The 22972-nt window shown below is 50.6% G+C and overlaps 1 protein-coding gene across 5 annotated transcripts in view; it reads left to right on the top strand.

Moving 5' to 3' along the window:
* Positions 1–408: 408 nt before the first annotated feature.
* Positions 409–22972, top strand: part of LOC117881469 (P-selectin-like) — a 51825-nt gene continuing 29261 nt past the window's right edge. For 2 of the 5 annotated variants that reach the window (XR_004646806.1, XM_034778779.1), the window contains exons 1-5: positions 409–528; positions 2883–2973; positions 10617–11006; positions 12471–12578; positions 13401–13574. Coding sequence is in view for 4 of the 5 variants with exons in the window: in XM_034778779.1 (XP_034634670.1) it covers positions 526–528; positions 2883–2973; positions 10617–11006; positions 12471–12578; positions 13401–13574 (766 nt within the window). In the remaining variant the exon portion in view is untranslated. The remainder of the gene's footprint in view (positions 529–2882; positions 2974–10616; positions 11007–12470; positions 12579–13400; positions 13575–22972) is intronic. The other 3 variants (XM_034778781.1, XM_034778780.1, XM_034778782.1) reach the window with 3 other exon arrangements.

Below are 22972 nucleotides of genomic sequence, written 5' to 3' on the forward strand. Positions count from 1 at the left end.
TCTGTGAATTGGGAAAAGACAGGTGCCATCTGACTTGCATGCAGGGCCTGATCCAGTACGCTTGCTCAGAGGCCACCTAATGGAGCAGGTCCCATCGAAGTCTGGCTGACAGAGAAGGAGGTGGTGGTGTCTACCGTATGGCTTCTAGCCCACTGGTTAGGACACTCAGCTGGCCTGTGGGAGCCCCAGGTTCAATTCCCCCATTTGCTTGCGGGGGAGAAAGGATTTGCACAGGTGTCTCCCACCTCTCAGGAGAGGTTTCCTAACCACTGGGCTAAGGGATATTCTGAGGGATACCTCCCAGGTCAGTCCCTATCCAGGCTTCACAGTCACGCTCTCTCTGGCCCAATGACTCTTCAAGCTGTGACTCGATGTGGGGGGGAGGAACAGGAAAGGGATGCAATGAGGTTCTGCACACATGAAAGGAAGTGCTGCAAGACACAGCCAAGTAGAGAGCTGGTTTAAGTCGTCTCGGTCCAGGGATTGAGCGAGAGGAGAGTGAAGGCTGGCAGGTCGGCACTGGAGATGGTAGGTCTAGCACCTTCTTCTACCTGGGGATGTGGCTGGATTCACCTGCGCAGTGTTTAGGAAGAAGTGAGGCAGGCAGAGGAGCTGCTGCTCACAAGGGAGAGCTACAAGCTGGCTTCTTAGCGACAGCCCTCACCCTCCACCCCAGGCACCTCTGATTGTGGGTACAGGGGACAGTGCCAGGAACAGAGACCCCAAATGGCCCCCAGAGCAGGACTCTGCATGGGCAACAGGGACGATGCCCTGACAGTGCCCCACAGACTGCTGCAGAAGGAAACTCCAGGTGGTGAGGCGGGCTGAGTTTTCTCCTATGCTCAACTCTCCAATATTAATTGAAATGAGACCACCCAGCTCCAACCAGCAGAGCCCCACTGCCCAGCCCTGAGTTGTCAAGGGAGTCCCCATCCCCCCTCTGTCCAGCTCTGAGCTGTCAGGGGAGTCCCATCCTCCCCACCCCCCCACCCCGTTGCCCAGCCCTGAGCTGTCAGGGGAGTCCCCCCTCGCTGCCCAGCCCTCACATACCCAGAGGAGCCCCCCCAGCCCTGAGTGAGCAGGGGATCCCCCTCCCCACTGCCCAGCCCCGAATGGCCAGGGAGAACCCCCCCACTCCCTTCTGCCCAGCCCTGAGCTGACAAAAAGAGCCCCCTGCCCATTTCCCAGCTCTGAGCTACCTGGGAAAGCCCTCCCCATCCCTGAGTTGCCAAGGGAGTCCCCCCACTGCCCAGCCCTGAGCTGAGGAGAGCACCCTCATGAACCCTCACCCAGCTCTGAGCTGCCCAGGGAGAGCCCCAGCCCTGAATAGCCAGGGAGTGCCCCCCCCCCCGCCCCCCCCTGAATGGCCAAGGAGACCCCCCCCCCCCCCGCTGCCCAGACCTGAGCAGCCACAGGAGCCCCACCACCACCCAGCTCTCAGCTGCCAGGGGAGCCCCCTCTGCTGCCCAGCCCTGAGCTGACAAGGAGAGCCCCACCCACTTGCGCCCAGCCCTGATCTGCCGGGGAGCCCTCCCACCCAGCACTGAATGGCCAGGGAGAGAAACACACACACACACACCGCCCAGCCCTGAGCTGATAAGGAGAGCCCCCACCCACACTGCTGTGCAATTGGGATTTCACTCAGTCACCTGAGCTGGGAGGCTCTCTTTCCCCCAGCAAACCCATGAATATCCCCTGCACATCAGCTGGAGATCCCGACCTGGGCAGCAGAACTAAAGGTTAAAAACTGCATGGGGGCCCTCTTCCCCTGCTTTCCCCTTCCCTCCCTTTCTGCCTTCCTCCAGAGCTCCTACATTAATGACTTTGCTGAACGCTAGCCAATGGCTCCTTGTGCCCCCCAATTCCAGCCAGGTGGCTGGTATAGCTGAGCTTTGTGGGCGTCAGTGGAAAGAGCTGGCACACAGGCGGTGGAATAGCAGCAACCACAGCATGAGGATTGGTTGGGAAAGTGGAGATGGGCTACCAGAGATGGCCTCATTCAAAGCCTCCCTGCCATCCAAAATATAGCATGGAGCCTCTCAGGCCTAGGAGGCTGCTTGAGGAGCCAGCCAGCCACCCCCGGGAAGCTGAGACCTGGATGAGAGGAGCAGCCAGCATTACAACCCTTGCCACACAACCATCCTAACTTAACTGGTTCAGACCACACCACTCCTTTCCCCCAGATCTCTGGTCAAGGCTGGGCTCAGCCCCTGTTGGTAAGATGCCAGAGGGTACATCTGCACAGTGTTTTAAACCCATGGCAGTGCATTTCACAGCCCAGGCCTACAGACTCAGGTTCACAGAGCTCACACTATGGCCCTACACACAGCTATGTAGACATTCAGGCTGGTGCTGGATCCTGCCCTCTGAAGCCCAGGGAGAGGAGGGGCCTGCTGGGGCAGCTTGCAGCATTTCAGGTTTAGACCCATGGATGGTTCCCATTTTTTCTAATTCTAATATAACTCTATTACACCTGAATATTGCTCTGATTGACTGAGATGCTCAGCTGTTTATCTAATTTATGGACAAAAACTGCCTCTGTCCTTTGAGCTGAACTCATGACACTGACCAACAACATCTCACACTCATAGTCACGTTCTCCAGGATGTTCATTAACAACCTGTTGTGGAGATGATGTTGCTAAATCAAATCACTTGCCTAAAATTCCAACTGTTCCTTCTTCCCCTGTGGAGGCTGGCAACTCTTGCTCTTTGAGATTCTGCATTTTAGCTGCATTGTAAATATGAACTAATCAGAGATAGTGTCTGTGTCAGCCAGGTGTGTCCAACAGTGTCTGTTTCAGCTCAGTGTGTCAAATATGCCTGGACCTGACTGCTGTGAAGTACTGAGGGGTTTATGGACATGTTTTTCTGATCCCCCAGGGCAGCACTGTAGGACTCCGCTCCAGTCCAAGGGCTTGGGGATGTGGCTGGAATGTCGCCCGACTCCTGTGCTTTGCTGCCATTTGCTGGGGTAAGCCTTCCTGCAGGTCTTTGATGGCCTGCCCCTGACATTGCCAGGGGAGAATTCACAGACACATCCCTGGGAAAGCCCTGGGAGAGAAGTGGTATTGTTGTGGCACCAACAGTCACTCCTGGTCTGTCCAGGGACATTTTACTGGCAGGCATATTGAAACAGTTTCATTTGGGCCAGAATTCCCACCCTGGGGTGATTATTTAGAGACCTAAATCCTATTCCTCCTAATCCCTTCTTTTTGCCCCTCCTGTATTCCAGAAACCAGTAGAGTCCCTAGAAATTACCTGAGAAACACAGCCTCCTGAGGTTATGGGAGCAAGGCGCTTCCACCCTAGTTACAATGGAGAGGCCTTCACACGGGCCTGCTTGGCTTCCCAAAGCAGCTCACAGTTCCCCAGCCAGGACAGGGGCCGATGAACTCCTCTGCACAGGCATGGTGCAAGCCAGCTCTCTCCTCTGACTGCATTGAGAATGTCTGGACCCCATTTCCAGCATCGGCACCAGCAGCAGTACAAGTGTTGGTGCAGACAGAGTGCAGGGGGTTGACACCTGTTGTGGATTAGAGGGTATGGGCCATACCCTGGTATTTAAACCAGGCCCTGGGAGTAACCCCTTTAGTGTGCCAGACTTTGAAGGGCAGGCCACATGACTCTATTACTGCAGGCCTGGGCCTTCAGACTCCAGCACCCCTATTTCTCACTGTGGCTCTCTGCAGCGAATCCAGCCAAGATCAGACACCTGAGAGAGCCTGTCCCCTTTGAGGGAGCAATGCACCCAGCAGATTATGTGGCAGCCTTTTTAAAACTAGGTAGCTTTGATTAGTTACCTGGAATCTAGCATCAGTAAGTCTTTACTCAGCATGAGACAGCCAAGCTTCAGAGTCCATATCAGTAGGAGCAATGGTTTTGCCATGCCCTGATTCTCCGGGGTCCTTCTTTACTCTCTCTGACCCTGTCTGTGTGAGTCCATCTGCTCATCACAGCAACCTTAACAGACAACCACTTGCCACCTCATCCCTTTGTCTCCACCTATGGCCTTTTCACTCTGATTCCCTGAAGAGGTTTGGAGGAAGTTAAGCATTAATGGCCCAGTATTTGGTTCTTCCCTTATCAATGTAGGGTCTCCAGTTCCAGCCAGTTCTTGCTAAGCTCTCTGGTTCCAAGGAGAAAAACCCTTTCCACCCAGTCAGTAACACTATAAAGTGGAGACAGACCCCGAGATTTATAACAATTGTATAACCCCACATTCCTCATAGCACCTCTCAGAAATCCTGCTTGACACTGTGACTGTGTACAATTGTCTCCTTCCAAGTAGCCCCTCCAGTCATGCCATCTCCGGCTGGCACCCAGAACCCAGTTCAGGTAGGAGCTTCCTGGTGCACAAGATGATTGCTCCATACCTGGCCAGCCTGTGCTTGGAAAGCCCGCCTATCACATCTCCTCCAACAACAGATTGCTACTCACCTCTCCTGTGTGGATCCTCCCCTACCTGTTGCAGAGAGAGGAGAGCCCTCCCACACTCAGCTCTGCTCTCAGATACACAGACGCAATCCCCATTGACTGAGTCGCACCTGTGAATTGGAGGCTAGACCTCAGCCCACAGCTCTCCTAGTGGCATTTCCCATGAGGAATTAGCTGTGAAACGTGGCACGTGCTGTTGAAACATAGATGTGCTATGTACATATCTGGGACCAGTGGCATTAATTTCAATGGAGCTGTGCTGACACCAGACAAGGATCTGTCCCATAGTGGTATCTACACCACAAGAAACAGCAAGGAAAAGAATATTGTTCTTGGGCGAGTTCCTTGGTGCAGGCCTGTCTGTGCTAGGTATCGCTTTTCTCTTCTGTTTACTGGCTTGGCATCATTCGAACTGAAGAGTCTTTGATTTCTGTTCGGCCCCCAGCATGACCATAGGGCCTGGGGAACTACTCTGCCTGGACCTCTGCACAAAGCTGACCCTGACCCCAGGCCATTCAGCTGATTTGAAAATGTTCTGTTCACTTTTTAAATAACTGTTCATTCTTGCACTGCCAGGCTTGAGATCAGCACCAGTGCTGTCATATCGTGAGCAGGGCTGGGGAAAGCTGTGCCCCAGGGGAATCCCGCTGCATTATTTCAAGGGGCCTTAGAGGAGGATCAGAGTGTCACATTGCTGATTGCTTATCTGAGCCCTTTGTGAGGTCCAAAATAGAGATGGGCACCAGCTGCAGAATGCGGGGGGGGGGGGGGGGGCGGGAGAGGCAGGTGTCCTGAGCCACAGTGCTCCATGGAAATGGGAGTCTTGAGCTCTGGTTCACCCTATTATAGAGAAGAGGGAGGGGGAGAAGTTTGGATTTTGGGGGGTTGTTTGGGCTCATCTTTACTGTAAAGCATTTGAGGCGCATCCCTCATAACATTGGTGTGATGTTCACCAGGCAGAACAGGAATGACAAGCAGAGCTTGGTGGGTTGAAGAGACCTCAAATGGTGTGAAGATTTTCATCAGATAAACACCCAACATTCCAGATCCCAAACTGAATCCTCAGGACATCTTGTGTCAGCAACACTATGCTTTAATTCTCCAGGGAGGAGTTCTCTTGTGAGATTTTGAGTCCTTCTTATTCCAACCAGGCCAGAAATACCACAAGAACAGTGCTGAGTGCCATGATGCTTTGGAACTTCCACTTTCAGGCCCATCACTAGCAGATGTGCAGAGGGCCTCTAGCGCCACATGAAAAGTAATGGGAGGGAACAGCTTGCCAAGCTTCCTGAACTCCCAAAGGGCTCTGGATTTGGCTCTTGTGCAAATAAACCAATCCATCATGTCAGCACTCCCATGGATTCTTATGAAACTTCAACCACAAGTCTGGCTCTTTTTGGCTCATCTAAATGGATGCCAAAGTGCTGGTGGTTTCTGGGAAATCTTTACGCCGCATGAGGCAATGCTAAAAGTGGAGCTGGTTAGAAAGTTTCCATTAAAATGTTTTGTTAAAGAAAAATGCAGATTCAGCAAAATCAAAATTTTCTACAGGAAAATTTTGATGTTGTTGATTTTTTTTGATTTTCCATTGGGGAAAATCTAAATCAAATCTTTTGTTTCAAGTCAATGCAACCCAAGTCAGTTTGCTATTAACCTGCATCTATCTTTGGTGACACGCTGTCTCATGGGAGTTGTAGTTTGGGTGTTTCATGTCCCCATTTTATCCAAAAGGCCAGGCTCCTTGGCCAGACTATATCTCTCAAGATCCACTGTTGTCTTCCCTCTGATGGGACACATGTCTGTAGTTGTATCATGGGAGATACAGACTAGCCAGGGATGCAGACCTGACTTGAAGTGAAACATTTTGACTTTTCCTAATCAACATTTTTCTGAACTCTTTCATTTTGTGAAAAAAAAAAATTTCAACCTTTCGGGATGAAAACAAATGTTGAAATATTGGAATTTCATGCAGAAAAACATTTTTGTTGAGCTTTATCTCTAAGGGGCAAATCCTGAAGTTGTATTAAATCTATGGTGCAAGACTTTTGATCCATGCTTTGCAAATAAAGTGTATATGTTCCCTGAAATGAACACTAGTGAGCTGAGGGCAGATCCCTAGGCTGCACTGTTTGGAAGAAGATCTGACTTCAGGGCCATTTTCAGACAGATTTCCGTAACCATAGAGACACTGCGATATGGTGGTTGTTTTGTAGCTAAAAACCCTGGATCGCATCAAGTAATGATGAGAAATAATATAAATAGACACTGTGTTTCAGTAGTTCAGCTCTGTGACTAGTTTCAGCCTTGATTTGTAGTTCATTTTTATCTTTTCCTGATTTGTAAGCACTACCAGCTGGGCCAGTGTCTTCACAAAACTCAGTTTTACAAAGCTCTCCAAAAATGTCTTGTATATTTAGATTAGCTGCTAAAGCAGAGAAGTGCCAAACACCAGCAACTTATGAGAATGCTCAAATCTGGCTCTGGATCCAGACTTTGTTGCTGGCCTCATATGTAAAACTACAAAGGAAAAATTAAAATTAAAATTAAAATTGAGTTAATCCCATATTTCTGTGCCTGTGAAAAGAGGGCCTCGAGCACTTACATGAAGAAAAAATAAGTTTTAATGAACCTCCTTAAAAACAATTCCCCCTCTGGGAAATCCTTTTGGTTCTTCCTGGTGCACTGAAGGTATCCCAGCATACATCTTTCAGTGACAACAGCATGGAATCCATTTATGGATCACAATCAGACCTTTAATATTTGTGGTGTCTCATTTTGGGATATTTTCATTAAACTACAACCTACCAAAGGATTTCATAGAACGGGGCAGGAAAAAGAGTTGGTTAGTTAGCTATCTCTTAGCTTGTTAGCCTCTGCTGCGTGGAGACATTCAGACCAGAAATCAAAGCTTAAAGCCATTTTAATTTTTGCAGTTCACCTTTTACCAGTTTTCAATCCCTGTATTTCTTATTTCACTAAACTCTGCTAGTTAGGTAGAGACTCTCAGCATGAGATTTGTGATGTCAGATCCAAGAATAACACATATAGGTCATTAGAACTGGACTGATCTCTTATAGGCAGGCTGGTAGCACTGCCTATCATTAAGGTTGCCAATGCTTCCCATTATAAGATCCTGTTTTCAGTTGCTTATAACTTTACCAGGCTTTAACCATTTGGATTGACATTTTTCCAGATGGGTTGTCTGCCCCACGCTGAACTATTTGGAAAATTTCAACCAAAACAGTTCAGCCATTTCTAAGAATAAGGCTACGGAAACAAATATATTGTTTTGTTGATGTTCAAAAAATCTGGTGCCCCCATACTTTGGAGCAGGAACTTGAAATTTGGCAGGGAGTAGGTGTTTGCATCAGGAAGATGCCTGTGAAAATCTGCCCAAAATTTGGCCAAGTTATAAGCCTTTGAAAAATCGCACTTTGTACTGCTCAGTAGAGACTTTGATTTTAGCAGCCACATTCCCTGAAAATTCCATCTATAATATTGGTCATGCTCCAGCTCGGGGCTGTGCAGGATGCTCCCTGTAATTGCAGCTCTGGGCTGAGCCAGGTACTGGAACTGAGAGAAGAGAGGCTGTCTCTCCTAGGCTCTCAATGCCCGCTCTCTGAGCTCAGGCAGCACGAAGCAGGAAGCTTCCTTATTTGAAGGCAGAGGGGCAAGAGCCAGACCTGCAGTGGGTGGGGATGGCAGAAGGTGTAGATTGGGAAAAGGAGTCCAGGGGGAAGACTGGGACTGGAGGTTTGCATCGGAGAGAAAAAAACTGGGATTAGGAATTGGGGAGGGGAGAGTCTGGGACTGGCTGGGCAAGGAGACTGGGACTGGGATCTAGGGAGGGAAATGAGGGGAGTGGGAGCAGGTAGGCTGGGGGAGAGTGAGGTTGGATGAGGATCTTGGAGGATCTTGGGATTATTTAAGCAAGGTGACTGGGACAGAGAACTAGTAGGGTAGGAGGAAGGAGGGAAGGGGGAGGGGAGAATCTATGATTCTATGAGACAACTCTGCCAAGCAGCTGGTGTTCAGGGGGAATGGCTGGGCAAGGACACTGGGAGAAGGAGGCCAGAGATGGCTGCTGAGACTGGATGACAAACCCAGGGAGGGAGAGTGGCCCTGTGAGCCAATAGGGATATAGATTGGATGAAGAGCCAGGATGGGGGGAGTGGGGGAACTGGGACTGGCTGGGCAAGGAGCCTGGGGACAAGGAGCTTGGAGCGTGGGGGGGAAACTGAGAATGGCCAGGATCGGAGAGTGGGATTGGGTGTGGAGGGATGCCTGGGGTAGGGCGGGGAATCCAGAGAGGTGAGACTAGGGCTTGCTAAAGAATGAGACTGGGACTGAGATGAGGAGCCAGGGATGGGTAAAAGACAGGCCTGGGACAAGGTCAGGTTGGAGGGGCCAGGTCAGAAGGGCCATGGTTAGGAGACAGAGGCAGAAGAGTCTGTGACCACTAGAGAACACTCTCCTCTAGAGCCTGGAATGGAACCCACAATTCCTGAGTTCTCTGCTGTCAGCAAGTATCTGTGAAATCCACTGGCAAAATGTGTGTTTCATATCCCTCTAGTGCTGGCCCACAGGGACTATGACAACCTGCTACTGCTATTGGTTCCTCCATTAGCTCAGGTGGCAGAGGTCTGTGCACCTGATCTCAGGATTTTAACCCTGCTGATGATCCATATTGGTGTCACTATGATGCCACGTGATGGATCTTCTATTTTTTACAATTTGCTTTTTAAAAAACGTAGGAAATTACATACACACACACGCACACACACACACACACACACACCCCTACTTTAAAAGAACATTTTTAACATTTCAAAGTCAAGCACTCATACCATAGGAAATGCCAGAACCCTTGCCTCACTGAGTGCACAGGATGGACCTACACTAGGGAATGAATCCAGGTTGTACAGTGAAAAAAGCTGTTGTCTGTAGGAACCCTACCTCATCTGTTGCAGGAGCTGGAAGGTGTGTGTGATGAATGAGGCAGAGGGTTGCAAGAAGAGAAAGGATGGTTTCAAGGGTAAGGCTGTTGACTGCCACCCCGGAGAACTGGATTCTGCCTCTGCCCCAGAGCAAATCACTTAAACCAAACTTTTCCCAGGTGGCCACTAAGGGTGCTCAAATTGAGACCCTATGATTTGATTTGCAGAAGTGCTGAGCACTCACTGCTGCAACTAAAGTCAATGGGAACAGTGCTCTGAACATAGAAAATGCTTTATAATGCTAAATACTTCAGAAAATCAGGTCCTAGGGGTCTCAAATGTAGAGCCCTGCATGGATACACAATTTATATCCACAGATGTGGATATCTGTGGATATAAAGCGGATATCCATGGATTTGCAGGACTCAAGTGACAATGAGTGAGATCAGCAGGGCCATGGCCAACAACTGGGCCAGAAACCACAGCGGCGAAAGAAGCAGCATGTCGGGCTGTCACTCGCAGAAGCCAGCTCCCAGCCCAGGCAGCTCCTGTCAAATGGGACACCCAAAATTATTTTTGACCTTAATCTCTCTAGTCCAGCTCCTCAAAGGTATTTAGGCACCTAACTTGCAATAAAATCAATGGCAGTTAGGTGCCTAAATACCTTTGAGAACCAGTACCTCTATGCCTCTGTTCCGATCTTTGAAATGGGGATAATACCATCCTCTCATCTCCCAGAGCTGTTGTGAGTATAAACTCATTAATGTTTGTGAAGCACTCAGATACTGTAATGATGAGCGCTATAGAAAAGCCTTTGGGGAAATGAATAATTCTGTCTTCAGAGCAGGGTTTGTATAGTGTGCAGTAAATAAGGCTGGGGCGGTCACACATGGACCAGTGAGGAGAAAACAAACTATTGAATAGCTCCTCATTTAGTGAGCACAGTCCATCCTCTGCACTGAGTGAGGCAAAGGACCTATGGAAAAATAGTATGTTATCATGCCACTAAAGACTATACCATCGTGCATGCGCACAAGGGGGCTGAACTCAGTTACATGTGCCACCTTAATTGTGGCATTTCCTAACGTTTGAGTGCTTGACTTTGCAACCTAAATAATGTTCTTTTAATGCAGTACTTTTGTGTGTGATATAAGATATAGTCTGGTGTCACCCATTGATAGTCAACCCATAGCTCTGTCACTGACTGTCACACAAGTTTGCCTGTTTTTACTCTTTCCAACAGTGCTCGGGACTCAGATGGAAGTGGGAGCCTGGACCTACCATTATGGTAACAAATCTGATTACTCATGGGAGCTGGCCAGAAACTTTTGCAGGTCATTCTACACTGACCTTGTAGCAATCCAGAACCAGGGGGAAATTGTTTATCTCAACAATGTCTTACCCCGCCATAGAACATACTACTGGATTGGGATACGAAAGATAAACAATGTCTGGACCTGGGTTGGTACCAACAAGGCCCTGACGAAAGAGGCTGAGAACTGGGCTAACAAGGAACCCAACAATAAAGGGAAGAACCAAGACTGTGTGGAGATTTACATAAAGAGGGATCATGATGCTGGAAGATGGAACGATGAGAACTGCCAAAAGAAAAAGAGGGCGCTGTGTTACCAAGGTAACCACCCCACCACTGTCATTCTCTATGTATGTGTGTGTCTGTCTAACATATGTAGGGCTGGGGAGACTTGCTGGATTGAGAGCTCTGGAGAATTAAGTCCCTAATTGTCCATAGAAGAGTGTCAATGGGCTGGCTGCCTCCCATGCCCCCTCATGGTCTGAGGTTGCTCCACAAGCCATTCTTGCCTTGCCTGACTGGAGTCTTTCCTTACTTCCTGGAGTCTGTTCTCCCTGGCTCTCAGCCTTCTTCAGCACTCTGGCTCGGGCTTCCTTCCAGGCACAAATCCTGCCGGCTGGTGAAGGGTTTCCTGCAGAAGCCTCCTGGCTTGTCTCTCCCTGAGCATCCCCCTTCTCTGAAACTTCCTGCCACTTGTCCAGGGACATCAGCTGACTCCTGCTCAGCTGTGCCTTCCTAGTAACTAGGGTTGGCTGGCTCCAGGCCTCTAGCCTTTAAAGGGCCAGACACAATGTTACAAAGAGGTCTGGGCAGAGGAACTTAACCCATCCACCCAGCTAGAGTGCCTCAACCCTGATCTGCAGGGACAGTCGGTCTCCATGGCCCACTGAGTCTTGACTTCTGTGGAGACAGCCACCAAGGGCCTGGTTAGTGCTAGCTGGTCTTAGGCATTAGTGGTATTGTCCCGTGGCCGGCAGCACAGGCCTGCACTCGCTTTGCATGTTAGCTGCTGTGTGCAACACCTGTGCCTGGGAACAATCACTGCTGTGGTGTTCTCTGTGTCTCGCTGGTTCCTTTGGTTGGGGAGTTAAAGTCCTGCCTTCCAAGTTCTCCCTCACAAATGGGCCATGCAGACGGGAGCTGAACCTGTGCTCTGAATGAGTCTTGCTTTGATCCCTACATTCTTCTCATCACAAAGTCCTGTTGTAAATTGACATGCCAGGCGCTTGGCCCCAGGAGCACCTGTTCTGAGCCCTCGGGAGATGCAGTGGAGTCTCCCTGCCAAAGAGTTACTACCCTCTTCGGAGTGCAATCAGTACGGGGGGGGTGGGGGAGGAAGGGCAGGGAGGTCAAAGCACAGCCTGATAACCAAACGTGGCACATGCTGGCCTCTGATCAATGCATGTGTGTGTCCCCTGCAGGCCTAGCATGCAACCCTCCATCTCAATCCAGAGGGCAGCCTACCCATCCAGGTCAGCGCTGTCCACAGGCAGCGCCTCTGGGTCCAAGAGCAGAGTGACAATCTGTGCAAAGCAGCCACTGCCTCCAAACTTCTGGCAAGGTGCCAATACCATCTGGCTGGGCAAAGCTTGGGTGCCCTTGCAGGGCCTGAGCCAAGGCCTTTGAAGGCAGGGTTTTTTCCCCATGGTTTTAACAGGCTCTGAAAGAATCCCGCAATGAAGAAAAGCAGCAGGGATGGAGTGCAGGATCCAGGCATTGGGGTGGGTTATGATTTGTCTCTAAGGAACTGTTAGGGTGAATCCTAACCCAGCTGTATCTCTGCAGCGTCTTGCCAGCGTTCCTCCTGCAGCCAGCGTGGTGAGTGTGTGGAGACCATCGGGAACTACAGCTGTGATTGCTACCCTGGTTTCTACGGGCCTGAGTGTGAACACGGTGAGGGCAGTTGAACAGGGACATTAGGGGCGGGGGCCCTGCTGCAGGGCCTGTTACAGTCACTGCATTTACTTTCTGGAGGGTCTCCTCAGAGACATCCTCTGGGACGATGGCCTGGGCACCCATCAGTGCTGCTCTGAGATTCACCAGAGAGGGGCGCTAGCACAGCCGGAGGAATGGCCTTTGCTATTGCTCCCTGGCGAAGGAGGGTGGAGTTGTAGCCTCCCAAGCGCCTGACCACACTGCTGCTATAGCATGCCTGCCCCAGGCCAGCCCAGGCAATTTGCCTCCCTTAGGGGTAAGGCTACACCCCTATCCTGCTGTCAGCCTGGAGCTGCCCAAGCAGCAAAACAGTTGCTGTCTCCCTTAGGGCTGAGCAGGGTGCCCAGGCCTCAACTGGGGGCGGAGCCTCCTGCTGGGCTGAGTCTGCAGCAGCTTCCAGGCCCGGAAAGTCTCTCGCTTGTGTCCGACTGCCAAACACAACTTCTCAGACAGGCTACTCAGCTCACTCTGTTACCCAGAGAAAGCATGTGCCCTTCTTCTTGCCTTACAGAGCTCAGCCCCAGCAGGGCTGTCACGGCATGTCTCCACTGCAGCTGGGTGCAAGCCCAGCTAGCCAGACTTGGGCTAGGGGGCTCAAGCCCGAGCTTTACAAATAGCAGTATGGATGTTGCAGCTCCTGCTGAAGCTCAAGCTGAGGGGCTGGGGTAGGCTGTGCTCCAGAGAACCTGAGACCTGGCAACTTGAGGGAGCAACAGGCATGTGTGCTTGAAACCCCTCCCCCTGCCTCCCAGCTGCTCATGCTGCTGTATGTCTTTTTAGTTGTGAGGTGCAAAAACCTTGACCCCAGGCCTGACTGCAGTCATCCCCTGGGGGAATTTAGCTACAATTCCACATGCAAGTTCCAGTGCCAGGAGGGGTTTGAACTGCAAGGGCTGGACACGTTGCAGTGCTTGGCATCGGGGAACTGGACAGCAGCAGCTCCAGAGTGTACAGGTGGGTGCCAGGAGCTATTCCTGCCTCCTCCCCACTGATTTTACAGTGGAATTCTCAGAGCCTATGTAGGGAGAAACCCAGATCCACTGATGCTGATTGGAAGTTGGGCACCTCACCCCTTTGAACAGCCCCAGCCTTAGCATTTAATACCTTTGGTTTCTCATGTTGTGTCTTCAGCTGGTGGTTGGCCTGGAGCCCTCACTAATCTTTCTATCTCTCTGGTGGTTTATACCACACTCATCTCTGTGTTATCTGCGCTTTACCAGCTCTACATGTACAAGTATCATCTCTGGCTGGTTTCCCCATCCTCCCATAGCGGTTTGTTTTTAACTGTAAAATGGAGTCGAGCTCTAGCTTAATTATAACTGGTTTGATGTATTCAGCTTGGGAAGCTCCACAACAATCACAGGGACCACCCGAGTTTGCAGGCTGGACGAGGGTTGTCCCCCGCCACAGCTGTCAAACTTCAGCAGTGTGTCCAAAGAGTCCCATACAGATATTGTAGGGCAGGGTGCATGGACTGGCCATTGGACGGGGATCTCATACTCGAGTGATGTGGAGAAGAAATTCACTCTTTGTGGCATTATACCATGTTAGGGATACTCAACATGCATGAAGTCACTGGGCTTAGAGACGGGGAGAGACCAGCCAGCCCACTGTGCTTATCCCCTGGCTGGAGGCATTGCAGGATGTTGCCTCATCAGTTATCATCCTAGGATCTGTGCCGCCATTTTCTTTGGAGAATTCTGCACTGCCCGGGACATCTTGCCATCCATGCTCAGGCCTGCATTGCACGGTGATTCTGGAGGCAGGGCATCCCAGAGTCCTGTGTTTCTTGTGTCACTGATTCCCTATGAAATGTGCTCAAGTTACAAGTAAAAAGATGTTTTCTCCTACGTGTCAGCTGCAGCACCTTGTGAATGTCAATCTGAGTACACACACAGGTCCGAGGCTAATGCTCCATTATTAGCAGACTCCAGTTGTCTGCTCTTGCTGCTCACAAACTCCAGCAGGTTCTCAGACTGTTGTATGGTGGTCTGAAAGGGAAACTTCATTGCACCAGCCTTGCAAACCTGGCCTGGGACCGCTGAGTCAAGCTGAGTTATTTTCTTTCTGCACATCGTATCAGGTAACACAGACTCTCCGCATGACACAAGGCCCGTTCAGTGACATCTCACCAACCCAACTGCTGTGCACAAATCTGCACAGGTGACACTGATGGGAGGTTAGGACACAGTTCCATTGATGATGCACAAGAAGCAATGGAGCTGCTGGTCACTCCTTACTCCCGCTTCTTTCTCCAGCCTAGTAAATGTAAGAAGTGATAACATTTCTTTGAGTCACTAAAGACAGGTGCATGGGGAGCAGACCAACTCAGTAGGGGTCTACACACAGCTTTTGTACCACATTAACTAGATCTGTTTAGAAATCAATGTAGCTAACCCTGGCGAGGCTGCAGTGACATCGGCACAGAGATGCTTAGAGAAATTGGGCTATTTCTGTAATGTTACAGGGTAATTAAACAGCTCTCGCACTGCACAAGCTGTGTGCAGCCCAGCCCAGGCAGGGCCATTGACCCATACTCTTCACCAGAGCAGAACCACACTTGCAGTGGTGTTTGTGATCATAGAATCATAGAAGATTAGGGTTGGAAGAGACCTCAGGAGGTCATCTAGTCCAACCCCCTGCTCAAAGCAGGACTTGCAGGGACCTAGAGAGATGGTCACAGCCCCATGACATGACATTCCCCAGCTGCAGCCTCACTGGACATTAAAGACAGCTGGCCCTAGGGGAAATGGGAAGGAGAATCTCCACTTCTCAAAGCAGGACCAATACCAACTAAATCATCCCAGCCTTTGTCAAGAGCTTAAAAACCTCTAAGAATGGAAATTCCACCACCTCCCTAGGTAATCCATTGCAGGTCTTCACCACCCTCCTAGTGAAATAGTGTTTCCTAATATCCAACCTAGACCTCCCACACTGAAACTTGAAACCATTGCTCCTTGTTCTGTCATCTGTCACCATTGAGAACAACCGAGCTTCATCCTCTTTGGAACCCCCGTTCAGGTAGTTGAAGGTTGCTATCAAATCCCCCCTCATTCTTCTCTTTTGCAGACTAAACAAGCCCAGTTCCCTCAGCCTCTCCTCGTAAGTCATGTGCCCCTGCCCCCTGATCATTTTTGTTGCCCTCCACTGGACTCTCTCCAATTTGTCCACATCCTTTCTGTAGTGGGGGGGCCCAAAACTGGACACAATACTCCAGATGTGGCCTCACCAGTACCGAATAGAGGGGAATAATCACTTTCCTTGATCTGCTGGCAATGCTCCTACTAATGCAGCCCAATATGCCCTTAGCCTTCTTGGCAACAAGGGCACACTCCTGACTCATATCCAGCTTCTCATCCACTGTAATCCCCCGGTCCTTTTCTGCAGAACTACTGCTTAGCCAGTCGGTCCCCAGCCTGTAGTGGTGCATGGGATTCTTCCATCCTAAGTGGAGGACTCTGCACTTGTCTTTGTTGAACCTCATCAGATTTCTTTTGGTCCAATTCTCCAATTTGTCTAGGTCACTCTGGACCCTATCCCCACCCTCTCTGCCTTTTCTTCCACTTGTTTTCACCCCATTTCTCTCTTTAGAGCCCTCCTGCTTCTCTACATGAGCCCTCTCTCTGGGCCGTTTGCATTCTCCAGAGACTGGGATGCTGAGCAAGGGGGGAGTTGGGAAGTGAATCCTTCTGTTGCTGCTACTAGGGCTGAGGGCTGTCTTCTCTTGGGAGCCCCCTGCCTCACTGCCCCCCATCTCCAGGCAGCAGCATGACACAGGCCTTGCAGGAAATGCTGCTTTGGTAACTGGCTGCTTTCACAATTTCTTTCTCGACTTGTTGCCCACATCTCTATGCTCTTCTTTGCCTTCCCAGCTGGGAAGTGGATCCCTGGTCCTGGGGTGCATGGATGCTAATTGCATGGAAAGGGAGGTCTGTGCTTCTGCAGCATAGTCAGGGGCAGGGGTTTGAGTCCCCTTGTGCACTCAGAGAACCATGGAAAGGGCATTCATGTAATGCTGGTGCAGGCTGGGTGTCTCCTGTCTGCCTGGTGCCTGCAGGGAGCTAAAGAGATGGTCACAGCCCCATGACATGACGCTCCCAAGCTGCAGCCTCACTAGACATTAATGACAGCTGGCCCTAGGGGAAATGGAAAGGACAATCTCCGCTTCTCTCTTGAAAAACACTGAGTTTCTAGCCCTGCTCCTTGTGCAGACACCCTTGGAAACGTAACCAAGGCAACTCTGAGGCTAGGGCAGGATGCTTATTGCTAAAGATCACCAGGGATTCCCAGGGCTGGGGGTGCAAAATCACAGCTAGTTCATGTGGCTAGAGAGGGTAGGACTCCAGGCTAGCCTCCTGCCCCAGGGCAGCTCCAGCCTCTACCAGCAGCTGCCTATGGCAGAGCCAGCTCCTCTGCTGGGCAGATGAAGGTATAACATGATCCAAGGGCTGGAAGCTGAAGCCAGATAAATTCAGACTGGAATTTCCCGTGAGAATAATTAACATTGGAACAACTTACCAAGGGGTATGGGGGATTCTCCATCCCTTGGAGTGCTATACAGGAGGTCAGACTATATTGTCATAATGGTCACTTCTGGCCTTAACATCTATTAATCAAGTTGCCTCTTACCCTTCTCTTTATAAGATAAATAGATCTTTTTTGTTCTTACTAGAAGGCAGGTTTCATAGCTTTCATTAGCCTCATAGTTTTTTTCTGAACCCTTTCCAGTTTTGCAAAGCTCTTTTAAAAGTGGGTGCCCAGAACTGGACACAGGCTTCTATTAGTAGGGTCACCTGTGTTGTGTTTAGAGGCAAAATCCCTCTTTACTTGCACTTGATATTGCCCTGTATCTGCACAGCTCAGTTCTGGGCAGGGGCAGCAGGTTTGTATAATTTTTGGTGGTGCCCAGAACAGGTCCAAGTCCTGCCCCTATGCCCCCCCCTGCCTTGTAAGATGATATATATTTTTTAAAATAATGTAAAAATGTGAGGGCTCTGGGGTGGGTCTGGTGATGAGGAGTTTGGGGTGTGGGAGCGGCTCAGGCAGAGGGTTTGGGTGCAGGGTTGAGGGCTGTGGGGTGGGGCTGGGGATGAGGGCTTCACAATGCAGGAGGGGGCTTAGGGCTAGGGCAGAGGGTTAAGGTATGGGGGGATGAGGGCTCTGGCTGGGGCTGGAGATGAGGGGTTTGGGGTGTGGGAAGGACTCAGGGCTAGGGCAGAAGGTTGGGGCGTGGGGAGGTAAGGGCTCTGGCTGGGGGTGCGGGTTCTGGGGTGGGGTGGGGCTGGGGCTGAGGAGTTTGGGGTGTAGGTGGGTTGCCCTGGGACTGGGGCCAGAGAGAAGGACTCCCCCCAGCCCTCTCCCCGTCAGTAGCCACGAGCTGTGGGGGAGCCTCCCCCCCACAGCACACTTGCCTCGCACCACTGTCACTGCATGTGCTCTTAGGGCCCCTGTCAGGTCCAGGAAGCCCCCTCGCCTCCCCTGTGGTGGGTGTCAGGGTGGTGGTGGGGGGGCTGCCATCACATGTGCTCCTCCTCCCCTGCTGCTGCCCCTCACTGTAGCCTCCCTGGGGGTGGGGGATGGGACTGCCCCTTGCCCAGTGTGGGGTAGGACCGGTGACTGCGGACGGGGCGGGGGGGGAGAGTCCCCTGTGCTGGTGGAGGGTCCCGCAGGAAAAGGGAAGGGTCCAAGGCGGAAGGGCAGGGGCAGGGTCAGCCTGCCCTGGCACTAGAAAATGGAGGGGGCGCTAGGACCCCGTGGCAGCAGTTGATGCCGGGAGACAGCAGAGTGGAGCACAGCCCGGAGTTCTTGAGGCAGGGACGTTCATGGCCCGGGGGAGGTGCTTGGGGGAGGTGCACGGGGGCGGCAGGCGGGGCCAGGAGAGAGACCCAGCCCCAAACATTGGTGGAGCCAGGCCCCAAGGCCCTCGGGCCTTAAATATTGCTGGAGCCTGGGCACTGTGATCCCATATAACTGGCCGCCCCTGGTTCTGGGAGGCCACTCTAGGCAAAGGGACAATTCAGAAGAAAGTACGAAGATTTGTTTTGTTCAATGATCTGGAGGATGGCTTGGATTGCAGCCTCAGCAAATTTGCAGATGAGACTAAACTGGGAGGAGTGGTAGATATGCTGGAGCGTAGGGATAGGATACAAAGGGACCTAGACAAATTAGAGGATTTGGCCAAAAGAAATCTGATGCGGTTCAACAAGGACAAGTGCAGAGTCCTGCACTTAGGACGGAAGAATCCCATGCACTGCTACAGACTAAGGACCAAGTGGCTAGGCAGCAGTTCTGCAGAAAAGGACCTAGGGGTTACAGTGGTCGAGAAGCTGGATATGAGTCAACAGTATGCCCTTGTTGCCAAGAAGGCTAACGGCATTTGGGGCTGTATAAGTGGGAGCATTGCCAGCAGATCGAGAGACGTGATCATTCCCCTCTATTTAGCATTGGTGAGGCGTCATCTGGAGTACCGTGTCCAGTTTTGGGCCCCACACTACAAGGATGTGGAAAAATTGGAAAGAGTCCAGCGCAGGGCAACAAAAATGATTAGGGGGCTGGAGCACGTGTTTTATGAGGAGAGGCTGAGGGAATTGGGATTATTTAGTCTGCAGAAGAGAAGAATGAGGGGGGATTTGATAACTGCTTTCAACTACCTGAAAGGGGGTTCCAAAGACGATGGATCTAGACTGTTCTCAGTAGTAGCAGATGAGAGAACAAGGAGTAATGGTCTCAAGTTGCAATGGGGGAGATTTAGGTTGGATATTAGGAAAAACTTTTTCACTAGGAGGATGGTGAAGCACTGGAATGGGTTACCTAGGGAGGTTTTTAAGGTCAGGCTAGACAAAGCCCTGGCTGGGATGATTTAGTTGGGGATTGGTCGTGCTTTGAGCAGGGGGTTGGACTAGATGACCTCCTGAGGTCCCTTCCAACCCTGATATTCTGTGATTCTAAGATGCTTGTGAGAGCCAGCTAACCAGAGGCAGATGCTGGCAGCATGGGTAGAGCAGAGGGCCTGAGGGTGGAAACATGATAAAAACCAAGATCAGATAAGTAGGGAGAGGCAGAGTTGTGCAGGAACAAATATGTTTGGGGTGTAACCAGCTCACCCTCCCTCACATCCTCAGCCAGCCCTGTGCATAGCAGTGTAAGCATGGTAAACAACAGTCACTTACAACTGGAGTTAGCAAAAATTGTTTTGCAGGGCTACTCAAATGCTAAGGCTGGCTTTGATGTGCAGTTGTCAAAGAAATATTAGCAGATGCCACACATAACCAGTCTGACTTAGAGGACTAGAAACTGACTGAGGAGCGACTACAGACCTCAGTTTTGACAAGCTTAATTCTAGTAGTGAATGGTCTGCAGCAGATTTTCCCACACACTGGGGCTGCATTGTGCATTTCCTAGACCGTGCCCATTACTGTGGCTTCTGAGCATGTTCTAACTGCTTGAAACCTACCCTGCTCTAGAGTGAGTCCAACAAGAGTCACGCGCTTTGTGAAGGTATGAGTAAGAACAGGAGCTGTCCAAAGCCTTAAGCCAAAGAGTCTGATGGACGATTTCCAATCAGAAAGGCCCCTCTGAACCTCTGCATTTTCTGGGTTTCTGCTGCTGCAGACATTCACAATAGTCAGAGTGTTTGGATTTAAAAGTACAAGCCATCATTGATGCGGCAGCCAGATTTTCCAGGGGAGAAAGCAGCACCCTTGACCTAGTAGGAGGGTTCCTCCTGGCAGGCGGAGGGCCTAGTGGGACATGGGCAGGTGCGTACTGGAGGATTTGGCAGCTGTGAGGTTATGGATGTGTGTCTTATCCCATCCACCTCATTCGTGGAACTGAATGAGCTGCCCCTGCTGGCTATCTGGAACACTACAATAGTCTGTCATTTTCCTTGATGCTGTCATTAAGTAGCCCTTTCTATGCAGTTTGTTTCTTCAATGTGACAGTAGACTAATTCCTACCTCTGAAAGACTGGCAGGGTGACAGACAGACTATTGCTAGGTCCAGAACATTTCATCAGATCAAAACAAGTCAAGGTGGGAAAGGAGAAGGTCTCTGACACAGGAGTGGTGTGTCTATAAAAAGAGCCCTAATAGGAAAGAGCAAATAATTTTATTGACTAAATAATCACATTTGATAAGACACATTTTAGCCCTGATCACGAAGAGCTCTCAACTGTGGGCAATTGGAATAAATGAGCCCTGAACATGTCTTGTTCAACCTGACCCTTTAAATGATAATAAACACCTACCTCTTGTCTAGTACTTCCTATCAGTAGCTCTCAAAGCTCTTTACAAAGCAGGTCAGTATCATTATCCCTATTCTATAGATGGGGTAACTGAGAAAGAGAGTGGAAGTGGCTCACTTAAGGTCACCCCATGGGCCAGCAGCGGAACCCAGGTCTCCCCTGCAGAAGTATGCCACATTGCCCCTTTTCTAATAGGGCTCTTGAACTTTTTACAACAACATCTGTCCACAGCTGAATTCTTCTTTTTCTCTAGCTTGGCTTAAATGTTATATTTTGCATGGATTAAATGTATTCATTAATTGCACCCTTTGAAGTTTGTAATGATGCAGTTCCTTTAGGTGTTGCAGTTCAGTACTTTTACTCTAAGAATGCAATAAAAGATCATATCAAATGATTGCAGGTTATAGGGTGCCTTGTGTAAGATGCACAGTGAACGATACCTGGGCTCAGCAGCAGGACACTGTGCCTTATTTTCTGTAGGATTGGATGGCAGGCAATCAGCATGGCAAGGGCACTGCAGAAACACATCTTTCACCCTGCATCTTACATTGAAATTATGTTCATGGACTCCATATACAGAGCAATACATGGTACTAAAAGATGCTCCAAGTGTCTAGCTAAGACTGTGATATTATATTGTTTTATAAGAGAAGCATTATGTGATCACATAACTGAAAACTGTACCACAGTGTACGATCAAAGGGGAGCTGACTAGTCCAAGTTGTGCATGCAGGTGTAACATCAGCATTTCTTGACTTCTGAGTGCCTAGTGGTGCAAATTCAATGTCCCCATAGCATCATTTTGGGGATGGAATTTCCCAAGTTGTTGTTTTAAAGAACAAAGTAATTGCACAGTCTGGAACTTTTTGGCTGGTACCTGCAGGATGCCTTGCCCTGTGCACCATTCACGGTCAGTGAGGCGACACCGCCCGGGGAGTCTTGCATTGCCAAATGAGCACTCAACTCAATAAGACAAGAACTGCGTTGCTGAGTGTGCCCTGTGACGAAGGGATTTCCCCTTGTTACGGTGTATGTGAGCCTATGTGAGTCTTACCGTTGAGCCTATGTGAGTTTTACTGTTTTGCATGAATACTGTGTATGCCTCAGTTTCCCTGTGTGCTGCACCAATACCTCGGTGGTGGGAATAGGGGTGTGTCACTTTGGCTAAGACCCTCTGGGGCAGGTGAGGCTACTCCAGCTGCCTGCATGTATGTTATGTCCAGTCCCTCTCCCAGGGCCGGCTCTGGCTTTTTTGCCGCCCCGGGGGGGGAGGGCGGCCGGAGCCCTGGGGGGAGGGCGGCGAGCCTCGGCGGGGGCTCCGCTCTCCCCCCGGCGACCAGAGCGCAGGGGGCAGGGCGGCGAGAGGGCGGCGAGCCCCAGCCAGGGCTCGCCGCTCTCCCCCCGGCAGCCGGGGGGAGGGCGCCGGGGGGAGGGCGGCGAGCCCGGCCATGGCCCCGCTCTCCCCGGGGGCCGGAGCGCCGCGCCCCCCCCTCAGGTGCCGCCCCAAGCACAAGCTTGGTGAGCTGGTGCCTGGAGCCGGCCCTGCGCTCTCCTAACCTTAGACCCAGGAGAGGGATGTAACCAGGTGACGACCAGGTGACTCTTTGCCCGGGAAGCGAGACAAAGAGAGGGAGGAGGAGCAACAAGGGTGTCTGAGGTCGAGTCACTGGAAGCTGGCAGTCTGCTTAGGGGGACTGGAAGAAGGGGAGTCCAGGGCATCTGGCCCAGGACTCCCCAAGATGGACTTGGCTGAAAGTCACTGTTTTCTGTGCTAATGCGTTCTGCTCTACGCTGTGTTCCTGTTGACTAATAAACCTTCTGTTTTAATGGCTGGCTGAGAGTAGGGTTGGGGTGCAGGGCCCTTTGGCTTCCCCAGGAGCCCCACCCAGGTGGACTCGCTGCAGGAAGCGCCCGGTGAGAAAGGAGACGCTGAATGCTCTGAGGTCAGATCCAGGAAAGTCATTTCTTCACTTTCATTTAAGGTTTCATGTGCCAGTAATACATTTTAACATTTTTAGAAAGTCTCTTTCTATAAGTCTATACTATATAACTAAACTATTGTTGTATGTAAAGTAAATAAGGTTTTTAAAATGTTTAAGAAGCTTCATTT

The sequence above is a fragment of the Trachemys scripta genome, chromosome 8, assembly GCF_013100865.1.
Source record: "Trachemys scripta elegans isolate TJP31775 chromosome 8, CAS_Tse_1.0, whole genome shotgun sequence".
NCBI lineage: Eukaryota > Metazoa > Chordata > Testudines > Emydidae > Trachemys > Trachemys scripta.